Source organism: Bradysia coprophila, unplaced genomic scaffold, assembly GCF_014529535.1.
Source record: "Bradysia coprophila strain Holo2 unplaced genomic scaffold, BU_Bcop_v1 contig_138, whole genome shotgun sequence".
NCBI classification, from domain to species: domain Eukaryota; kingdom Metazoa; phylum Arthropoda; class Insecta; order Diptera; family Sciaridae; genus Bradysia; species Bradysia coprophila.
The window spans coordinates 6,124,105-6,147,524 of NW_023503409.1; the positions used below are offsets into that span (position 1 = coordinate 6,124,105).

The window sequence follows — 23,420 nt, forward strand, 5'->3', positions numbered from 1 at the left end:
CCCAGTAAAATGTTGGGTTTACATCGGGAAAAGGTAGTGACTATTCGCAGGTGCCTGCCAATAGCATCTCCCTTATACAAAATGCTTTTGGCAGGCGAACTTGCCTGCGAATAGTGTTTTCCCTTTTACGGAGGCTATTGGCAGGCGCCTGCTAATAGCATTTTCTCTTTTACAAAGACTATTTGCAGGTGAAATGACCTGCCAATAGCATCTACGTCGGGAAAAAGTAGGAAATATCATTTTACATCCTCGGAATAAAATTTCCACCTTTTTCCTGTAAAGCGCCTTTTATAGTAGAGTAAGCGAACTTTGAGTAGCTCAATATATAAATCTATACTTTAGACAGAGGAAGTAGCAGATTTGGGGATAATAAATATGAAAAAGATTCTATCTTCGACATTAACTCTTTAACTGAAAAGTAGTTACATTTCTGTGTTTAGCACATATAACTATAATAGAAAACGTCAACATAGAACCTCATACATCTTCGGTTCAAAATATTACAGAAAATGTTAAATAGCCATAAGTGAACTTTTCAAAAATCGCAGCGGTGTCTGTGGATCTATCGTTGTTACCGATTCAGTGTTTGACTCCTCTGGAGCCTGTTAGAACAGTAGAATGGACGACTATTGCTGATAATTATTTTGTTTGTTTTATTTTTTCTTTCGATTTTGCTTATTGTCATTCGCTCGTCATTCTCAGACGAGTTGTCAGTTGATTTTTGACTTCCTACCGACGACGCTGCATTTCAGCTCTTACATTACCTTTTGACTATGCTGTTTCCGGCAACTTTCTAGTATTTTTTTTGTGGATTTGTATCTGTTGAGGTGTTGAGTCAATTGTCGGTTAATGTATAGTAGACAATAAAAGAAGCTTAATTCATTCATCTGTTATTGACCTTGACCTAAACGACAATAATAAGCTTTAGCTGTTAAAATAAGTAACAGATTTCATGATTATTTCCTCCAGTTCGACTGAAATCATTCAGCAACTGTTCAAAGAAGTAAAAGAATATCCAGATCAATTAAACCTTACAACCTATACTCTGTGGCAGAATATTCACGTATCAAACGTAAAATGTCGTCTTTGGAGCGCACAGCAATCCTGGCAGACTTTACTGCATATCACTCTATGGATTTTGGTGCATAAAACATCATTTGTTGGAAAACAGCTATATGAATTTTGGAATCCGCAGACATTATGTAAATCAATATTTTTATAAGTGAAGTCAAAAGTTATTTTACTTTTGCGTTATATGTACTCTAACGTGTTATGTGTTGCATTACAGCCTCTAGCTTAGAAATATGTGTTTAATTAAAATCGTCGTCATATGTTGTCATACTGGTCCCTACTCAACCTACTTTCAAAAACAATTCAAGTGATTTTTAACAGTGCTTGCACTTATTGTCCGGTAATAATAACTCTCTGTTTTTGCTTCCCAGTATAGAAAATCGGAGATTATATAATATCTTACTGTAAAATAGAATAAATCTGTGACAAATTCAGTTACATTACCCATCACCAACAGGAAAATGAAGTCAAGGACAGAGACATTATATTATGCTGTCGTCCTTCTTCCATTTATAAGCTGCAGAATAACAATGAAATTTACTGTGGTGTGCAATAGGTCACGGTCCCAACCATTCCTGTAAGTGAAATGTGCAATAAACATTTTTAATATACTTGTGCGTATCAATAAAACCAATTGAATTACATGTTGTAATGGATTTCTATGAGAAGTTAGATTGTTTTATGGGATACGATCTACAATGCTGTGTTCACTATACCAGTTTATTTGTGGATATAATGTAAATTACTGTTTGCTTTATGCAGATGGTTATCTAATGGATAATCTAGAACTGATAATTATATGTTGGAAAGCGAACAAATTCCGCAGAAAAGTCAGACTTTTGTGGAGTGGAATGATAGGGCATGGGACAAATTTCTAGTTCCCCTGACAAAAGAGATATTATCGTTTTCATAGCTGAATACGGTCGTTTCTTGAAGTTTTATACTGAAAACTACAACTACTATTGAGCTACAGAAAATTTGGTGACGAGTGTAAAAACGTCTTACTCATGTAAGTCATGAACGAACTTTTTTCTATCAAGGATTGAATTAACCTTTCGCAGTATAGTACAGTACACTATAGTACCATAATTACCAAATCGGATACTTTCGTTACTCTTAGTTCTTTTGACAGAAAATCTATTACTTCAACAATTTTAACAAACAATTTGCTATATAATTCCTCCTCATAATTTAACATGTATCTTCATCGTCGTGTCGGTGCCGAAAACAAACATGGATAAAAATGATACAGTTGTCTCAACAAGGTACTAACTACATCAAGAGTACTTTTTGTGCGGTTTAACGTTTTCGAAAACATCATCCGTGATCCCTTTCGTCGTCATTCAAAACGTATAAATTTTGATTTGTGTAATGTTTACAATAACACATTTTTATTACCTTTTTATGTCGAAGTGAATGTTTCCGGATAAATATAGTGGTTTTTTAATGTCTTTTAAAGTTACAGTTTTTTTTCCTTCTTCTTCTCTTAAATAACACTCATCATTATATATGTTGATATTTATACACGATGTGGTAGAGTTGAGGGGTATAAAATTATCAATTCTGTTAAAAGTCAGAAAAAGAAGTGAAGTGAAAATAAATGAAAAAGAAAAAAAATTAAGAAAATCAAAAGAAAGCAATAAAGTTAATTTCGGTATATAAAATAAACATTAAACAAATATTTGTACACATGGTTTTATGTATGTTTTTGAACAATTTTTTTTCCTTCAATTTCTTTGGCTTTACACTCGCTTTGCTGCTGGTTCAGATGATGAGCCTTGTTTCTGTTGATTTATCTTCTTTTTTCTAGTTCTTTTTGAGCAATTTAACAACGTTATTTGAACGATGATTTATTGGTGAATTTTGTTTTTTCAGTGCGAAGTGAACATGTAGAAATATCATCGTTATTCCTTTTACACATGAAATATATACGAAACTAAACACGATATTGCAGCACAATTGGGAATAGCCCTTTGTGGTACAGGGGCAAACACACTACAATTTAATTTCCTACTTTCTGTATTTTCGTGAAAAGTCGCTCTGTAAATCAAACGCTTTCTAAAGATTTATTTTGTGAAGGATATTCTTTGACTATTGTTTACTAATCTTAAAAACCTCGTAATCGTACGAGTAATGTTAGGCTTTACCTTACTAGACTAGATTAGAAAATTTAGATCATGTTAAAGTTCAATTGCGTAAAATTTACACTGAGGGCGTGACCTTGAAAGAGTGCAAAAATGAAAAGTGTGTAGGTACGTTGTCCGAAATTCATTCACTCTATTTCACACAAGCAATATTTCACTTCTATGCTAGATGCTTTGATATTCTTGTATAGTGCTGTTCCCACCAAAGCCTCAGAAAATATTTTATCAAATCTTCGGTTAAATTGACGCGCCAGCTCGTCTGATCATCGTTTAGGTGCTCTTATTTTGAAAATTATCAATTATCAAAATTATTTGTTTGAGATAAGAGAATCTTCGGCAGATCGTCGATTGATAGCACAAATTATGCTACGAAAGTAAAACATTACGAGGGGCACCCTAAAAGTTTCGGGAATCGGGTAATTCCGATTCATGAAAGTATTTGATTTGAACATATTTCTTTTCAACATTTTATTTATTAAGGTAAATAGCCAACTTAGTTCGAAAAAAGGGTGTACTCTGTACCGGTGAGCACCTGGCGACTGAAATTATAGCAATACACGGTTACGCAATTGACGACATCGATTTCCTATACCCTCAACATGCTGGAAACAATTGGTCATTCAAGGAAGTTGAGCCGAAAACTATTGTCGAAGCGATCGAAAGTTTACCCAACAAGAAAGCCACTGGCATTGACAAAGTTCCAGTCGGTTTGTTAAAAGCGAGCTCGCTCACCATTGCTCCGTTAATTGCTCTATGCATCAATTTGATGATACGAACGGCGGTTTTCCCAGCTGAACTTCTTAAGGGCCGTCTGAAACTGATTCACAAAAGTGGTAGCTTCGACATTGAGAACTTCAGAGGTCTGACACTGTTGCCGTCGCTGTCGAAAATATTCGAGTACATTCTCTCGGAGCAGTTAATCGAGTACCTCAACGGATTGAATTTCTTCAAAGGAAACCAGTTCGGATTTATCCGCCATTCAAGTTGTCTGTCAGCTGCCTATCAACTCGTCGATTTCCTTCAATCAACATTCAGGAAAAAATATGTGGCTGTCATATTCATTGACTTGAAACGTGCCTTCGACACCGTGGATCCGAAACGATTGTCACTCAAAATGGGACGGATCGGTCTTTCCGAAAGAGCTGTTGATCTAATGATGAGTTACCTCTGTAATCGAACCACGGCCACCGTTATTGGCAAAAATTGCAGCAGTTTCCGAAGCATCTCCGTGGGAGTAGCCCAAGGCTCGAAAATGGGACCGTTACATTTCCTCATATATATCGCCGACATGCTAACACTTGGGTTGCTGGGTAAAATACTTTTGTATGCTGATGACACCGCGCTGTACTACGCATTTGATACCCCAGAGGAACTTGAAAACGCAATGCAAAGGGACACTTTAATATTGAATGACTGGCTCTGCCGCAACGTCCTGACAATGAATGTCGGTAAAACGTGCTACATGACTTTTGGAAAATCGAGGCATCTTCCAGACTTCAACATCAAAATAAATGACGATTACATCAAACGAGTCAGAACTTTTAAATATCTCGGCCTAGTTCTGGACGAAAATCTGTCATTTAAGCAGCACATCGATCATGTGATGAAAATGATACGTCCGTTTATCCCACTGATGTGGAAAAGAGGCAAATATGTCCCTATTGAAAAGCGAAAACAACTTTACTTCGCGTATGTACAGAGCCACATTGCATATATGCTGCCGATATATAGTGCCGGATCCAAAGCAAAATTGAATCGGCTGCAGAGACTACAGAATCGTTGCATTAAGGCGCTGTATCGTTTACCACATCTGACGCGGTCAACGTATCTTTACTCAATGAGTTTTCTACCTGTTGAAAAACTTGCTGTCGTCGAAAGGGTGGCTCAACTCCACAAGATCGTGAATGGACTAACTAAGCACAATTTCACAATTCGACACAATCGCGATGTTCATTCCCATCATACTCGCTATGCGGACAACTTAAGATGCCCCGACTATCATCCAATCTTGAAACAAGCCACGCATGAATACAACAGCCTCTGTAATAACCTTCGAAGTTTGAAGTGTATAAAAACTTTCAGGTCTAAGTTGAAGATCGAAGTGATGAAAGGTGCCAGTGATTATAATGTGATATCGCCTTACTTTTACTTGAATTGAGATGTGCAATTTGAACTTATTTATTTATCTGACTCTGTGATATAGCCTAACGCTTAGACAAAGATTTGATTTCTAATCGCTGAACTAAAATTTCTTAGACCAAGTTTTCGATGAAAATGTATTTGTATTTATCTGTAAGATTAATTTATGATTGTTTCGCATATACTTATAGTATTCCCCACATTATAATAAAGGAATGATAAAATAAATGAATTAAAAAAAAAGGGCTTATCATTAAAGATTGAACTAAAATTTCACGACTTTGGCAACTTTAGACCAGGCTTTCTGTTGTTTGGGTCGCAGTATCGATATAATACCAGCATAGTTCGATAAAACAATCCTCATCAGAAATTTCCGGAAAAATCGAAAGAATTAGATTCACATGCAATTTCACTGCGAGAGCGGCCCTACAAAATGGATCAGTTTTTTTCATAAAATTTGAGATGGAACATGGCCTGTTACCTAGTGAAACAAAAGCTTATGTTTCAGTTTTGAAAGTCCATCCCTTTCGAGGCAGAACATTTTTCCGCTTCTGAGATAGTGAGGCTGAGAAATTTAGATCACGAAAAAGCCTGATACTGATGTCGTACATGAGGTAACAGTTTTGAGATAAAAGCAATCTTACAAGTGTGTTTTTCAGCAATCAGCTTCAGTAGCTGTCTTTTCGACGAGTATCGAGTTTATAAATCCGAATCTGAATCAATTTGCTCAAAAACACACTTGTGAGTTTACGAATATCACAAAGTTGTTTCCGACGTTATGAAGACGTAGCAGCATCCAATTTATTCTGTTTTACGACGCCAATGGACAATGATAAAATAGTAGAAAGTACTTGTCTCATGTATTCAGCAACATAACATTTTGAAAAAGTCTGACGATAGATCTTTCGCCTATGGAAAACTAAAGGAGGTCTTATTAGCTCGAAATCTTTTTAATCTGCATAGTTTCCACCAGTCCAAAAAATTTCACTACTGTTCCTTGAATAGAAGGTTACGTTTTACTGCGAAAATAATTCATTTCATGACTTAATGATTTTGTAATAAAAGCAATCTCACTCTCACAAGTGTGTTTTTGAGCAACAAGCTTCAGTAGCTGTCTGTTCTACAAGTGTAGAGTTTTTATATCCGAGCCGAAGGCCTATTATGGAACTACACTTGTCAAAAAACAGTTTCCGAAGCAAAGTGGTCAAAAATACACTTGTGAGTTTGCGAATATCACATTGTTTCCGAATGAAGTACGTAAATAGCAGCATCCAATATATTCTGGTTTTCACGATAGTGTAGTTGATAACGCAAATTTTGTTAAGGAACGTTTACCGAGCGAGTTCCGACAAACGAGTGATTGGAGGTTGTTGGGGACATCGAAGAAATAGTTTTTTGAAGAAGAGACAAAAATTCCATTTCACCCTTCCCTCGCTGCCCCTTCAAAGTTTAAATGCATTGGTGTCTTTGTCGAATTATTGACAGGGCTGGGTGAAACGGAGAGATACGTGTGGTAGCTCATTTCAAAGGTTCAAACGTTTTTATGGCGTTGTTAGATTTTCCGAATTTTCCAAATCGTTTAAGAGTTTTCTCCAAATTGATGTTTTAAATTTAAGGTTAAAGTTAAACAATTTCTTAAATATGTTCCAAAGTAAAAAAAAAGGTTTTTGTTTTCTTAAGGTGAACAAACTATACTAAATGCGTTCTGGGAAAGTTAATTTCCACGTAGGAACATAAAAAAATTAACCGAAAATAGGCCAAATGTAATGGATCATTTTTGTAGGAGGCGAATGGCTATGTAATGGTCAACTTTCGCATGGGACAGCTAGTAAAATTATTTTGGTTTCAGCAGTTGATGTAATTAAAATTCTTTCATTTTCACAAGAATCAGTCTTCCTTCCGACCGGTTTTTACATTCCTTCATGACATTATGGTTGAAACAGAGCTATTTAAAAATCATCACCAACAAAGCGTCAATATAACGCGCACCTACTGTAATGGTTAAATATGTTGCTCAACAAACTAATAATCCTAATAAAGTCGTTCAATTAATTTGCTGAAAAGCTATTATTAACATGGTCGTAAACGATGTCGCTGTACCGCAATAAAATCTGTCAAGTAATCGTTTTGCCACATTTGCATTGCTTTATTATTATGAAAATGCAGTTACCTAACCAAACTAAACCAGCCATATTAAAACATTCAGAGTGCCCACCCAGATTGTTTCAAAAACAAAATTTTTAACTACCGTGAACCCATAAAAAAATATAATTTTCCTGGCTACACACATACCCCGAAAATGCTGTTTATAAACACCACATAAAACAATAAAAAAAATAATTTTTTTCTTTCCGACGAATAACAATTACTTGTAACTAAACCTAATTAAAAACAGAAGTTAAAAAAAAATCGTATTTATAAACACAAATAAACGAAGGAAAAATCCGTTTGAAGATTTTGAAAATTTGAATTTTGAGTAGGAAAACGGTTTTTTTGATCTTATTTCACACAGTATGGTGGCCGAATGTGTACTTCTACAATAAAAATTCAATAAAAACAAATTCCTGTAATGTGTTAGGTTAGTTGTTGGTTATTTTTTTCGTGTTTTGTGTATTCATCACCGTCAGTGGTGTGTGGCTTTTGGGAACGAAAAAAAAATTGATCTGTTTTAATGATGATGTGTGTTGCTAAATGTTTCTTTTTACTACTCATTTGAATACACATAAAAATAAACAGATTTCGTTTTGAGTTTCCTTTGATAAATTTCATAAATTTTTCTTTAACGATATAGTTGGTAGAGCCTTTCGGCTTATATGTGAGTAAACAATATAAATTATGCAAACTGCTTACTTATCCTCATTAGAATAACGAGCACAACGCAAATGAACCGACCGGCCTCCACATTTTAGAATAATTCACACCAAACTTGTTTACAGCTTGATGTGCGACTTACAACGATTTCTTAAGAATTAGTTAAATAAACAGCGAAGAAAACAAAATATGAACGAAAAAAAAAATCGATCGAAACTTTATTCGACGAGCTTATTTGCTTTGTTTACCACCTCTGATTTAATTGCATTAAACCGGATATGAACGCTATGTTAGACCTTACGCCTGATCGAGATACACAAAAAATTTACATTACTCCAATATTTGAGGCGCTAGCTATTTGAAACTACAAAAAAACAAGTGATAGCTTAAACCAATAACAAGGGAATAAATCAATTTTTATATTTTCTAACGACAATAAGCGTTATCTGCATATTTTTGAAATTTGATCGAACATTAACTACATCGATCAACAAGCAGCTACTTGAAATGGAACTGGGCTGGACACATTGCTAGGCGGACTGATGAAAGTTGGAAAACTATCTTGGAATGGTGACCATCGACGAAAAGTCCAATGTAAGGAATAAGGGGAGGCCTACATACAGTAGTGGATAAATATAGGCTAACAAAGAAGAGACATCATTGTATGGAACAAATAGGCTTCGCCTCGGATCGGTGAATTTCACATTAAGAGCCATTTCCATCATTTTTAAGGTATTTTGTGTGATTCGTAAAATAAAAAGTTCCAAACAAGGACGTAATCTAGTATTACCTAGTTCGACATTGACACATCGTAGAGTGGTAAGAACACCTGATGAACTTATAGTGCGTACACCTACAGCCGTAAAATTTTTTCACATACAGTTTGCAGAAAAAATTGTAATTATTGTAAAATATTGTGAAACCCGATGAAGTACAGATCACACTTTGTCAACATACAGCTAAAATCGAGGGAGAATAATGGGGGAAAATGTGCGAATAAAGAGAAATGGAAGCGAAGGTGGGACAAAACTTTTCATTCTCGTCCCCTCGGTTGAAATTATAGGGGGATTCTTTTTAAAAACACTCGACCGAAATCGGACGTATTTTCCACTGAATTTTATATATGTGCCTAGAAAGTTATTCGGCCCTAGAAGCCAAAACCACTTTCAAAAAAATTCTTCGAAGCGTGTGTGGCCGGTCGGAGGTCATCAAAAACCGAAAACATACACTTTTATTACAGAAATTTCTCCAGTTACACGAGCCGGACAGGGTCGTGTGGGGTGTCATTAGAACGGTAATTGCATGTACTTTCGAGAAAAGAAGAGCCTTACGGAAGTTGGTAGCATCTACGATGAAATAATCGCACTTAAATATTTCAACTACTCATATTTCATCGTAGATGCTTCCAAACCCCCATAAGACCCTATTTGCCCTGAAACAACAAAAGATAGCCTTTCTAATGACAACCCACACGACCATGTACGTTTCGTGTATCTCGAGAAATTTCTGTTAGAAAATTGTAAGTTTTCAGTATTTTTTCGGTTGAAAACTACAACTGCACGAATCTCAAAGTGGATAAATTTGAAACCCAATAAGACCCTATTTGCCCCGGATTTGCATGCAATTACCTTTCTAATGACACCCCACACGACACTATCCGGCTCGCGTAACTGGAGAAATTTCAGTGAGAAAAATGCATGTTTTCGGTTTTTGATCACCTCCGACCAGCCACACAAGCTTCGAAGAATTTTTTTGGAAATTGGTTTTGGCTTCTAGGGTCGAATAACTTTCTGGGCATGGGCACATAATATATATAAAATTCAATGGAAAATGCGTCCGATTTCGGTCGGCTGTTTTTCCAAAGAACCCTTCTAAGGATAGAACACTTTCGCAGAAATTGGTCATTGTCTTATCATAGACACGTTTTCTTCCTTTCACTACTATAACAAATTGAAGGAAATTGAAAATTGGTATCAATTTACCTAAATAGATCAGGATTCACTTAAGCGATATTCATAGCTGCTAAATTACAAACGTTACATACAGTCCATAAAGTCTGATAGTTTCTTCAATCGATTGTTCGCACTCTAGAGAGGCTTTATCATGACATAGAAGGAATGCAGCTTCAATTCTTGGACTGATCGTCTTATTGTCCAAATCATTTTCTATTTAACCTGTTACAGTAAGCATATGACAAGTATTATTATTATCGGTTCTATTACTTCCATCGATCAAAGTGTTTTTAATCGGTTGATTTCAAATCTTCTACTTCAATTTTTTTACATGCATTTTACTACATAAATGACCTAATTATCGAGATCTTGTCATTATTTTTGTCGTTGTTATCGATAACAGATGTTTATAATTGGGTGTGTCAGATACAGGGTCTATTATTTGGGAATAAATTCCCAAAATTCCCAAATATTCGCGAAATTCCCAAATATTCCCAAATATTGAACTGAATTAAAGAAGTCGTCTGTAGAGACGCAGACGTCTTTTCACTCAGGAACTACCCTTTGAATATTTGAACGATCAGTGGATATTATCCTTATAAAATTTTTAATACACAAAATGACCTGTTTTAAGCCGATGGAGGAAACCCAAAAAATTTAAGTGTTAAGTGCAATGAAAATGTCGTTCATGGCTAATTTTTTGGTTATCGATTTGGAAATATTTGATAATTTTGGGAATATTTGTGAATTTTTGGGGGGAATATTTGTGATTTTTTGGGAATATTTGGAAATATTTGGGAATTTTTGGGAATTTTGGGGATAATTGGGGAAGTAGTAATGCCGCTGGATATTCCTAAGTCACCCGTGAACAGGTCAGAGTGATTCTTTCGAATTTCGACTGACCGAAATCGGCCCCATTTTTTTCGGAACTTTCTTATATGTAGTAGTAGTATATAAGAAAGTCCCGAAAAAAAAGCGCCGATTTCGGTCAGTCGAAATTCAAAAGAATACCCTCTAAAATAAACTCCTGATGGATGACATTAAATGTCAGTGGCACGATTCATAAAGCCTGGTTGATAACAATACAAAAAAGAAGCCTAACATTTTGGCAGAATATATTCAAAAGGATCAATTATTTGGGAATTAATTCCTAAATATTCCCAAAAATTCCCAAATATTCCCGAAATTCCCAAATATTCCCAAAATCAATTCCCAAATAATAGGCCCTGCGTCAGAGATTGTCCTGAAATTTCGACGACATGAGTATCGATGACTTCCTGAAGAAACGGTGACTTACTGAAAAAACAACGAGAAGAAATGGTGACTTCCTGAAGAAACGATGAGAAGAACCGACCACTATAGTCGCCGTTTCTTCTCGTCGTTTCTTCAGGAAGTTATCGTTTCTTCAGGAAGTCACCATTTCTATAGGATGTCACCGTTTCTTTAGGAAGTCACCGTTTCTTCACACCGTTTCATCAGAAAATCTGAAGAGTCGTCATTACATGTCACCATTTTTTCAGAAAGTCACCGTTTCTTCGAAACCGTCGACTTCCTGAAGAAACGACGAGAAGAAACAACGACTTTCAGAAGCAACGCATCTCACCGTTCAATCTCTGATTGCAAGCAACTAAAACAAATAAAATAAAAAGCTTTGTATTTTATTTTAAATGAATAAAATCTACGTACAGTGGCTTATTCTTGATTTGAGATGAAATTTCGATTTCAAGAAATTCTTCAGTTGACAATCTCAACTCAAGATTACTAATTCAGCTGACATTGAGATCCCAAATCAACTCTAATTTTCGTCTCGCCGTAAAGGCGTTTTGTTGGTTCCTATGGAATTCATCCCTTTACGAAATGTAACGTAAAGGAGTTTAGCTCATCACTACAGAATTCATCTTTTTACAACATGAAAACCAATTTTCATTGCACATAAAAAGCGTTTTAACACGCCGAGCGATCCGGCCCATTGCCCCGGAGCGAAGCGGAGGGCCGCAATGCGAGCCGGGCGCCGGAACGGTGACGGTAACTTAGGAGTTAATTTTTTTTCTCTCGCATCGTGTCATAATTAGTCACATCCTGAAGAAACTGTGACTTTCTGAAGAAACGACGAGAAGAAACGGCGAGTACCTGAAGAAACGGTGACTTCCTGAAGAAACAGCGACTTCCTGAAGAAACGGCGACTACTCGCCGTTTCTTCAGGAAGTCGCCGATACTCATGTCGTCGAAATTTCAGGACAATGCGTCAGAGAGACTAGTCCTACCAAAAATACTGCAATTAAATTCTCATTTAAATAAGATTTACTTTTATTGTAGTAATGTGTGCAGCACATATAGTTATCGCGTCGTCGCTATCTAATTAAGCATTGTGTGTCTATCATAAATATTTTTTCGTTGCTCTCGTACTTGTCGCTTCCATTTATCTTGTTGATGTCCAACTCTGTTTAGAACATTACTTCGAACGCCCATTGGATGTACAGATGGACCGGCAACACCACTTAACGTGACATCGTCCTGTTTTGTTGTTTGAATCAGGTTGTTAGGAGTGTCTTACACAGAGAAAATATTTCATCGAATTCCTACCTCTTCATTCGTATGCTCTTGATAGTTAGCCTTCACTCGCTTATTCAACAATGGATCCAAACAGATCAAGAACAACATGTACACCACTAACAGAGATATCGCCCAGATCACCAGAATCACAACAAATTTGATGATTGAAGTGTTTCGATTCTCGAATTTACATTGGCAACGGGGGCAAAACTCCCGTTCCTTTCCTTTGATTTTATCGGCTATACGGGGCATAATGACATTTTCACAGTCACTGAAATGTTTAAAATCGTAAAATTTTCGCAATCCGATCTGATTCCGGTGTTGTCACTCACCATTTTAGCCGTGGAACATTTTCAATCACCATCATACGATCTGTTTCTTGGGTGTTGTTCAAAACTGAACTCAGACTATAGGGAAATGATAGAAAATTGGTAGAGTCTTGTTTGAAGCGTAATTTATTGAATGCATTTATTACCTTGGACAGATGCATTTGCATCGTTTGTCTTCGTATGATTGAGCCTAATTTCAGGAAAATTTCAACTATAAATCTCCGTGATTGCCAAAGGAAATGGAATTCTCACTCACCTCCACTTGCAAACCAATTTCAATCACCGAAATGACGATAATTCCAACCAGTATTTTATTCCACATCGTTTTGACGTGTTTAATCACAATAATTAGTGGAATGAAGATTACAATTTAATAAATAATTTTCGCAAAGTGTATCATTCACCACAAAAAACAAATAGAATGGAAACGTCACTTCGTCAGCTGATTTTTCGGGCTAAATGATTTTGAGTTTACAGCGGCTCATCGGTCGGTATTACTGCTTTATAAAGCCCGCAATTTTTAAACGACAATCGTAATAGTTATTTATATGCTTCCTATACGAAGTAAAACACTCTATAATCAATAACAAAAGAAGTCTGCACACTGGAAGTAGTTATTTCTTTCACCCGATGTTTTTATCCATGAAAGAAACACATCAATTTTCATGCTTGTTACAGTGAACGACATCTCAAATGTCTCACTGTCATTTTTTTCAGAGAATGTCATTGTGAATTTGCAATGACACAATAAAATTCTCAGAAAAATTTGACAGTGAGACATTTGAGAAGTCGTTCACTGTATGGGAAACGAAAGTATAAATGACTTCGTCGCACTTTTTAAAAATATTATTCGTATCAGGGACTAAAAGTCTTTTTTAGCGTATTCGAATCCAGCCCTCGTCTTCGGCTCTATCTCTCACCAAGGCTGTATACTTTGGGGAGGTCACGCAGATAGAGATACGCGGGTTACACACCACAGTTGATGATAAAATGGCCGATTTCATACAAAAATTCACCTACTCTGATGATTCTCGTCGTCTTGATGATGTGGTGAATTTTTTACATGTAAAATCATCAGAAGTGGTGTGTTCCCGCGTATCTAATAAAATGGCGGTCTGCGTGACCTCCTCAAAGTATACAGCCTTGGTCTCTCACACGCTAAAAATGACTTTTGTTGCTTGCCCCACGCGAAAATTGATTCTTACATATCAATTTGGCACCTGCGAAAATGGTCGATTACAAGAGGGATATTTGCGTGACACTATCGCCCAGAGAGATGCAAATATGACGGCTGGGACATTCACAATTATTGGCTTTATACATATTTGGACTATCTAAACATAGTCATTCCAGTGGTATGTATCACGGGAACGATACCCTTTACAATCAAAACCAATAATCATAAATGTTATTTTGGGGAAAATCGGGGAAGACTCTTGAGCTCTATCGGTCTTCCCCAGTTCGTTTGTACTACGGTAAATACTTTAGCTCGTATTTAATTTTGAAATTTGTGGGCATGAACAGCAAATCATAAAAATGCCCACAAAACTGTCCACGAATACACTAGAATGAAAACATGGGCGCATACTTAGTGCGTATATAATGCGATACTTGATGTGGTTGATGTGTAACTAGACTGATTTTGATTGAATTTATTTGGATAGAGTTTCTGTGAAAGTGGTAGTCTGGACTAGATACGTTATAGTCGCAAACGATTTGAATTTAGAAATGATGAATTGAGACGCCACAGTGTTCAAAACCGTTATTTCAACTATCATAAATCTATTTTTCACATCAGTATGTCACTTTGCGACCTCTTTATGTACCTAATTACCCTACAGTAACAGTACAGCCTGTAAATATTTTTATCTACCTAGGTGAAATAATAGCAATGAAAAAGTGCTATTATTTCGCCGTCGGTAGATAAAATAGCGTATTCACCGCTGTCCAAATGTTTATTTAGACACTTGGGGTTATAACATTCGCCTTCGGCTCATGCAATAACTCCCCAAGTATCTAAATAAACATGTGGACAGAGGTGAATAATCTACTATTCATGTGCAGAATGAGCACCATCTGAATATCACCAGCGGATCTGCTAACACACACTTATTGTATGATAAACAATCAAAACACATAATGTACTGTGTGTAGGTTGTCTTTGAATTGTATACAATACAAAGTGTTTTTGTTTGCACACCAGCTGGTGATATTCAGCTGGTGCTCATTCTGCACATAAGAAACTTTTAGCAATTGTAGACTTCCGAAAAATCAAAAAAAAAAAAATTTCGTTTTTTGGGTTTTGGAGCCCATTTTCCCCTTGAAGGGTTTGTAAATTTTCCTTGTTAAATATAAAAATCCTCAGGACTTGCATTGAGACACCTCAAACATACTCCTTATGGTCTTTTCTATGTTCTCCCACCTTTTGCCTTCACTTACTGCTGTAGAAACGTTAGAGACAACGATTTTATTTCATGAGTCTCTTTTAGCTAACAGCATTTTAAGTGAAAAGGCCACACAAAGGAACGTTGTCTGGAAATATCTACGTTTCAGGTTTTCAATGTCTCAGAAAGACAAGCATATTATAGTCGGATACAAAATTTCCGAAGTGGACCAATTCCCGCAGCACTGGCTGCACTGTCGACGCCAGTGATGACATCAGTACCAAAGAAAGACTTTTCTCATTCGTGTCGTATCGTCTGATTATTGTGGTCGTTTTTTTTTGGAACCAAATCATTCAAATGCAGTTTTTCTGAGTTCTTCAGAATTTTAATATCTTACGCAAAATAAAAATGAGTGCAGTGATGGAAAGCCAACGGTCAACGGTCGAAGAAAATGCGGCTGATCAACCGGTGTACAGTAATCAAGGCCATGCTGAATTGTTTTCTCATCGATTAACGCTTCTGCGTGAAAGAAGCATCCTAACGGACCTTGTTCTTATTAGTAATGACGATAAAAGGTATTTATCACAGAGCACCGTTGACCTTTCATTACTTTTGTACCGACCTACCTATTTTGCGTTCTGGCCCTAAACGTGTTCTTTTGTGTAATTTTAAATCAGGTTCAAAGTTCACCGCTTTGTAATGGCTGGAACTAGTGAATATTACTTCAATCAACTGTTGAATGCTGCTGAGCACGAGAACGTTACCGCAATTTCGCTAAACATCCATTCAAAAGCTGTTAAAACAATTATTAACTTTTGCTACACTGGTGGCGCCGAATTGACTGCTGACAATGTGGGAGATGTGCTGTGGGGTGCAAAGACTTTGCAGATAGATTCATTGACATTGGTCTGCGCGAAAATGCTTGAACAAACTTTGAATGTCGGAAACTGCATTCGATATCTCGAAATTGCCGATGTGCACCAGTTTGATATGCTGAGAGAAAATGCACTGGCCATAATAACGGATGTGTTTCCTAATGTCACTCAATTGCCAGAATTTTTCAATTTGTCGAACCAACAGATTGTTTCGGTATTGAGAAAATTGCTGAATGCTCAGGATGAATTGTTTTGCAGTCTCCTAGACTCGTTGAACCAAATCGAAAGTTTATTTCCCGCACTAAAATTGGACAATGACAATAGCCGATCGGTCGTTCGAGCTTCAGTAAGTGAGATCTTGGTTTGCCAACACTTTCAATTTTAACGTACTCATTGTACCCGTCCAGTTCGTCGCTGGATTTTTAATGAGCCAAAAATTGACTTCAACTCCTTCCGTCCGATTGGAGCCAAAAATTCAACAAGAGCAAGATGACAAAACAGGGTCGGAATCGGGTTGTGGATCGGATAATCTAAGCGAAAATGGATTCCATTTATTGAGTGAGGCCGAATACGAGAGTGACACAGACTGTGAAGTCGACGAGCAGCGACACGTCTTAAGCATTTTCAAGGGCAAGACCATTCAGTTCAAGCAATTGTGTGACCTTCAGCGTAAATGGGAAAAATCGTGCGTAAAGATTGAACTACCGTATGGCATCGAATCATTTCGCGAAGCGACTATGATTCCATGCGATAAGCACATTGTGATGTTTCACACGCGAAACGGATCCATTTTAAGGGCAGAGTGCTTAACACCGGAAAGTGTTACTGTGGAAAGCATTGACATTCCGCATGACGTCTTGTGTTCTAATTTAGAATTGTTTTGCCATATGAACGACACAATTTACTGTTTCTCCCGCTCTGAGCAACAAAATTTCTTCGGGTAATCTAGTCACGAAAGCAGCGGTATGATCAAAGAGACAATTAAAAACAAGTTTCTTCTTTCAGATATGATTTGAAGTCAAAATCGTGGTCACGCGGCCACATAGAAAATGTGAAAGTGGCGAAACAGATTGTGGGATTGAACAATGAACTGTACTTTTTGGGTTGTGGATTCGACCGAAGACTGGTCCGTAGCTATCACTTACAAACAAAAAAGTGGTCGGAAAGACAATACTTGCACCACGAACACAAACAGACTTGCTTCAAAGGAATTGTTTTGAACGAATCGATCTATGTGGTTATGAGTAAGTGAACTAACTGTACGACCATTGCCGTTCCGAATTAATCATTCTTCCCGCAGCTCGATACGATTCGGAAAAAATCTACAACGGCACCGAGTTTGTCATTCAGCGATTTGATGAAATCATCGAAGGTTGGACTGTCGTAAGTTTGACGGAATTTATGTAACCGCGACGGAAGTAACATACTTTGAATTTATTTGGATTTAGGTGAAAAGAGTCTACTATTCACAATATGTGGGGCATTTCAATTTGGCTGTGGCTGGAAATTGTCTCTACATTTTCTACGGAGATGGCGAAGTGCAAATTTACGACGAAGAAAGCAACGAATGGAAGAAAGGCCCAGCGATCGAGCATGGCGTTCTTGATGTTGCGATGTGCATGACCGCAGTCAAATCGAATGCTTTGGTGTGCGCAAAACCTCAATCGTTTTATTAATGAAATTGTCGGTGTCCACGCGGATCATTTAAGTCGGTGTTGGAGGTTGAGGATATCAATTAAGTAAAACGTAATTTAAGACAATCTGACAAACCATTTGTGTCCAGGAAAAAGATTTGATTTGAGCAGGAAAAGTTGAATGACGGAAATTTGTGTGCCTGTGGCAATTTCAATTCATTCATCTTGCATTGTATTGTGATATTTATTCAATTTTAATTACATTTATGACAATTATGGCAGTTATTTTAATGAAATAAAATTCTTCCAACGAATTTCTTAATTTTATTATTGATCCATTCACTAAAGGCAGTTATGTAACCAATCATATCGATTAGAAATCTGTTACTTCATGCATCCACTAACCGTAGCTTATACGAGATGTATACGAATGCGAGAGTTTGCACGAGTGTAGTGTACACATCAAATGCAAACTACGATGCGTCGGAATATAATTTGTTTGAACGTTTGTATTTTACCTTGTGTCTTTGCAGCCTTTGCCTTCGGCTCAGACTAATCCTCACACCTAGCAAAGAAAAGTACGAAACAAAGACGTAATATACTATTACTTGTTACTTGCGTCGGAACCCATTCTTTTCATACTTCAAGCATTTCTTTGGCTGTAAAAGCGCAATATCTTTCTCTTTCTCAATGATGTTATCACTCAGCTGGAAAATGGCGTCAAATTGTTCAAAGTCTGAAGGATGATTTTCAATACGGGCAGTATCTGGTTATATGTACCTAGGGACAAATTATCAAAAAGCTAAAAACGAGAAATTTGTGGAACTATGAAAGTGGTATTATTTGTTGTTGTTATACTCTTTCTGAGTGGGATATTTTATTTAAACGAAAGTACCGATAAAAAATAATGAACGAACGATAGAGAATAATGAACGAACGATAGAAAATAATGAACTACAGTGAACGACATCTCAAATGTCTCACTGTCATTTTTTTCAGAGAATGTCATTGTGAATTTGCAATGACACAATAAAATTCTCAGAAAAATTTGACAGTGAGACATTTGAGATGTCGTTCACTGTACCGATAAAAATTAAAAAAAATAATAAATTTATGAATTTGTCGGTACTTTATTACTTTTTATCGGTAAAAAATTATCGGTACTTGTGAATTTCTCTATCGATCATTTATTATTTTCTATCGGTACCGTATTTATCGGTCATTTATTATTTTTTATCGGGTTTGAATTAATTATCGGTCGTTTATTAGTATCCTTTCTGAATGTCACACTCAAAAATTCATTCAGTTGATTTGCACATTCTACACCTCCAGAACCGGTTTTAAGTAAAAATATTTTCGCGCCTCGCTCGATGGCAAGATCGACACTCAGTATATCAAAAGCTTCCCAATTAACAGCTACAAGTCGATTGACGTTGGCTGTTAACGAATTTTGAATCGCAATTATAGTTGTCTCTTTAATATTGGCTAACCCTTGGATGGTACCATATCCCGCCACAAAAATCAATTGCAACAGTTAAATGTGGCGTAGACAGTATTATTTTCATGCAATTCGCCCGTAAGGCCATGTAATCTTTTTCCTATTCCGATGTCTTTTTTTTGCTTCTTTTCGTTACATTTCTACCATCCGATTTTCGTTTGCCAATTGGTGAAAGGCCCACGTCAGGGCATGAGTCTGTTGAACTAGTTATTGCATCCATTTGATTTGATTGGGCATCGGTTGTGGAATTGCAAAAATGCAATTGAATTCATTTTTAAGAAATGAAATGGTACCAGTTTACCTCGAAACAGTGTTTGGAAGAACTTTTTCGTTTCATCTGTAAAACGACATCATTTCAGCGCAATCCCATTCTCTGGCTTATACAGCTTGACTTTATAAATGCCACCCAGACTTTAATTTTCGGCTATCGCAACTTCTTCCAATTTTCTTCGCAGTAAATACTTGAGTACTTGCAGCGCTTTTTTTACGGCTTTTCCAAAGTGTGTTTCCACAGTATACAATATTCAAAACTAGATTTTGTTGTTTGGTCATGTTGGTTTTTCTTGTACACACTGTTTATTACCAACTGTAATTATAGCGCGACTTTTGAATTGATTGGCAAACGGTATCGGTAATATCGATACAAAATATTTAAATTTATTGTTATTGCAGTCGGTTAATCCAATTACTATTTGCTTTTTTCATATTTCCTACTAATGCCAAAAAAACTATTTAAAGGAAATTTTCGTTTTCGTCTGTACTAATGTTTTTCCTTTTTTGTTTTAAATTGTTTGATCATTACAGAAAAATGTATTTTAATTGACAAAACATCAAACCAACCAAACACTCAATAAAAAAAACTTTAAGACTAGTTTATGGTCGTATATACATCGCAAATGTGCAAAGATCCAAGAACTTGCTTCTAAATTGATTTCAAATTTTCGCTCCAAATTTCGTACGTTATGTCAACGCAGAATTTAAAATCGATAAAACAGTTTTGTCATATGCTTATCAGCCCGGGCCATGTATTTTTTTGTCATTGTATGATGTGTACATACTTGACAGTCGGCGTTTTTGTTTGATTTTTCATTTGTTCTGAACCTTTGCAAGCAAGGCGTTATTTACTATTCTTATCTTTACCGGTACGGAGCTAGTTGATTCCATAAAGTAATGACCTCCTCACAGAATGAAGTCGGACAGAGAAGAAAGTGTGCTCTAATAACTGGTATCACTGGACAGGTATTTACGATTTTCGACTTGGATATGATTCATGTCTCTTAAATCAAGTGATAGTATAAACACAGCTCTGTGGTCAAATCAAAGCATAACAGCATAATTTTGGGGGAAATGTTAGAATCTAAATAACATTTCCCCCATAATGATTTACCGCGAGCCACGCATGCAATTTTCAGTCTAGTACGGTTCGAATCATACTAGACTTTAAGCCCGTTTCCTGGCATGCGAAATGTAAATAGTCGTTTTGGATGTTGAGAAACATAAGTGGTTCGGTTTTGGCATGACCTCAATCGAAACTGTTAAAATATCTCAGTGGAAGTTATTGTTTTATCGCGGCCAATTATCACAATTAATGATTCATGTGCATGTGTAGCAGGAGATAAAATTTTTTTTGTACAATTAGGACGGATCGTATCTGGCTGAATTCCTTCTCGAGAAGGGCTATGAAGTGCATGGAATAATTCGAAGAGCCAGTACGTTTAATACGTCCCGGATCGAACATTTATATGCTGACCCAAGGACCCATCGTGAAGGAAAAATGAAATTACATTACGGTGATATGACTGGTAGGTCCACAAAAAATCAATCATCCCGTAGTGGTCAAACATTTTTTTTTGTTCAATTAGAACGATCAATTATTGGTCATGCGGTCTTTCGTAGTTTGTGATTGAATGACTCATTCATTCAAGCCTTTTTTCATTGTACACGCTAATCTCATGTCATGACATCGATCAGATTATACCAAAAGTGCTCGTACATTGGATTCAATGACAAATTTTTATGTTTTTTTTTTGCTGTCAATTGATTGTACTATCACCACAACATTGACACAATGATAACAACGTTCCTATCAAATTTCTATTTCCTCTCCAGACAGCAGTAGTCTCATCAAAATAATCTCCACTGTAAAGCCGCAAGAAATTTATAATTTGGCTGCGCAGAGTCATGTTAAGGTGTCGTTTGATTTAAGTGAATACACTACCGAAGTGGATGGCGTAGGTACACTACGATTGCTGGAAGCGATTCGAATATGTGGCTTAGACAACGATGTCAAATTTTATCAGGCTTCAACGTCTGAATTGTACGGCAAAGTTGTAGAAACACCACAAACCGAGAAAACGCCGTTCTATCCAAGATCACCGTATGGTAAGTACAAATGTTCCTTTATCATTGGTCACTCACCTACATCGTTTAATGTCTTAACAGCTTGCGCAAAATTGTACGGTTTTTGGATCGTCGTGAACTACCGAGAGGCCTACAACATCTTCGCCTGCAACGGCATCCTCTTCAATCACGAATCGCCGAGACGTGGTGAAAATTTTGTTACCCGAAAAATTACGAGATCTGTGGCCAAAATCCATTTGAAGCAGCTCGAGCTATTCGAATTGGGTAATTTGGATTCCAAACGAGACTGGGGTCATGCCAAAGATTACGTTGAAGCTATGTGGATGATGTTGCAGCAGGAAAAGCCACAGGATTTTGTCATTGCAACGGGAGAAACGCATAGTGTGAGAGAATTCGTCGAAGCGGCATTCCGTGTCATTGGTACGGAAATCGAATGGGAGGGCAGTGGCATCAATGAGGTCGGTGTTGAGCGCGGTACTGGCATAGTTCGTGTGCGTATAAATCGGAAATATTTTCGACCATCTGAAGTTGATTTGTTGCTGGGCGATGCCACCAAGGCTAAGAATGAATTGAAATGGAAGCCGAAAGTGTCGTTTCTGGAGTTGGTTGAAGATATGATGAAGTCGGATATCGCGTTGATGAGTAAAAATCCGATGGCGTAGTGATAACGTAAAACGGGTGAAGGGATAAAGGGATGCAGTTCCTTAAAAATTTCTTCGAACAGTGTGGGATGCAACATTCCAATTACAATAATGTTTTCTGCACAATAATTGTTTTGAACTTTTTTTTTTTGATTTTCTTTTTATTTTAAATTTTATTTTCTGACAAATATTGTCTGGATTTTACGGTTTGAGTATTATGTACCGTGTATTGCATATGTTATCGTGTGAAAGTGACACAAAATACATTCGATGTTTTGTTAAAGTCTAAATTTATAGTTGGATTTTCATTCCGGAACACGTAGACTGAGAAACCACATGCATATCAGGCCTTCACAAAACCACGGTTTAATATCTGTGCCAAATTGTTATTATAATGTAATATTACCCAATACGAGAAACTGTTGTTCTATGACTTATATTTTTGAGCACTGCAAGGGCCATAACCTGGATAGGGCTGGTGTATAACTCGGCAAGCAATGTAAAAAATCAAAACTGGTGTGAAAATAAAGTTGTTGATCACAAATGAGGAATGAAATTTGTAAAACATTATTGCAATGCCCGTCGTGTTGTGCCATGTAACTCAAATTTTCAACTCGCCTGACAAGACAGGCACTTGAGTATTTCTAAATTCCATTCGTCATTTGGGTAGGTGACTACATTTCGATATCAATTAGGATTTTCTATGGACAGTAATTTCGTATCATCGTAACCATACAATCCTCAAAAACATACAGATTAGCGGTACAAAGAACTTAAATAATTGAATAGAACAAAATGCTTTTTTGACAGCGCAGGCGAGAAAATGGTCTTTGTTCACCTCCGCTGAAATTTCAGAAGTCTTTCTTGTGAAAAATCTTGTGAAAAACCTCGGGAAAAAAGTGAAAATTGCATTTTCTCGGATGACTTGTGGTTCTTGAAAATACCATCAAAATGCAATTGTCAAATTTTTTCCCTTGTTGAACAACTATTTACAAATGCAGGCAACCGAGCTAGTCGTTATCCACTTG

General features: G+C 36.7%; 3 protein-coding genes across 4 annotated transcripts; 2 read left to right on the plus strand and 1 right to left on the minus strand.

Moving 5' to 3' along the window:
• Positions 1-12,405: 12,405 nt before the first annotated feature.
• LOC119073748 (uncharacterized protein CG1161) lies at positions 12,406-13,426 on the minus strand. The gene is made up of 5 exons (XM_037179408.1): positions 13,256-13,426; positions 13,146-13,189; positions 13,003-13,077; positions 12,701-12,941; positions 12,406-12,631 (listed from the first exon to the last, which is right to left on the minus strand). The coding sequence occupies exons 1-5, from the start codon at positions 13,319-13,321 to the stop codon at positions 12,473-12,475; spliced, it is 585 nt and encodes a 194-aa protein (XP_037035303.1). The 5' UTR covers positions 13,322-13,426; the 3' UTR covers positions 12,406-12,472.
• A 2,245-nt stretch (positions 13,427-15,671) lies between these two features.
• On the plus strand, positions 15,672-18,168 carry LOC119073739. Its single transcript, XM_037179397.1, has 7 exons — positions 15,672-15,958; positions 16,061-16,604; positions 16,666-17,198; positions 17,264-17,502; positions 17,559-17,641; positions 17,707-17,937; positions 17,982-18,168. The coding sequence occupies exons 1-6, from the start codon at positions 15,792-15,794 to the stop codon at positions 17,932-17,934; spliced, it is 1,794 nt and encodes a 597-aa protein (XP_037035292.1). The 5' UTR covers positions 15,672-15,791; the 3' UTR covers positions 17,935-17,937; positions 17,982-18,168.
• A 2,245-nt stretch (positions 18,169-20,413) lies between these two features.
• On the plus strand, positions 20,414-22,686 carry LOC119073743 (GDP-mannose 4,6 dehydratase). Of its 2 annotated transcripts, XM_037179402.1 has the most exons (4): positions 20,414-20,629; positions 21,030-21,192; positions 21,500-21,772; positions 21,833-22,686. In XM_037179402.1, the coding sequence occupies exons 1-4, from the start codon at positions 20,561-20,563 to the stop codon at positions 22,411-22,413; spliced, it is 1,086 nt and encodes a 361-aa protein (XP_037035297.1). In that variant the 5' UTR covers positions 20,414-20,560; the 3' UTR covers positions 22,414-22,686. The 2 variants fall into 2 exon arrangements, with proteins under 2 accessions (XP_037035297.1, XP_037035296.1); XM_037179401.1 differs by having other exon boundaries at positions 20,428-20,629; positions 21,500-22,686.
• Positions 22,687-23,420: the final 734 nt, after the last annotated feature.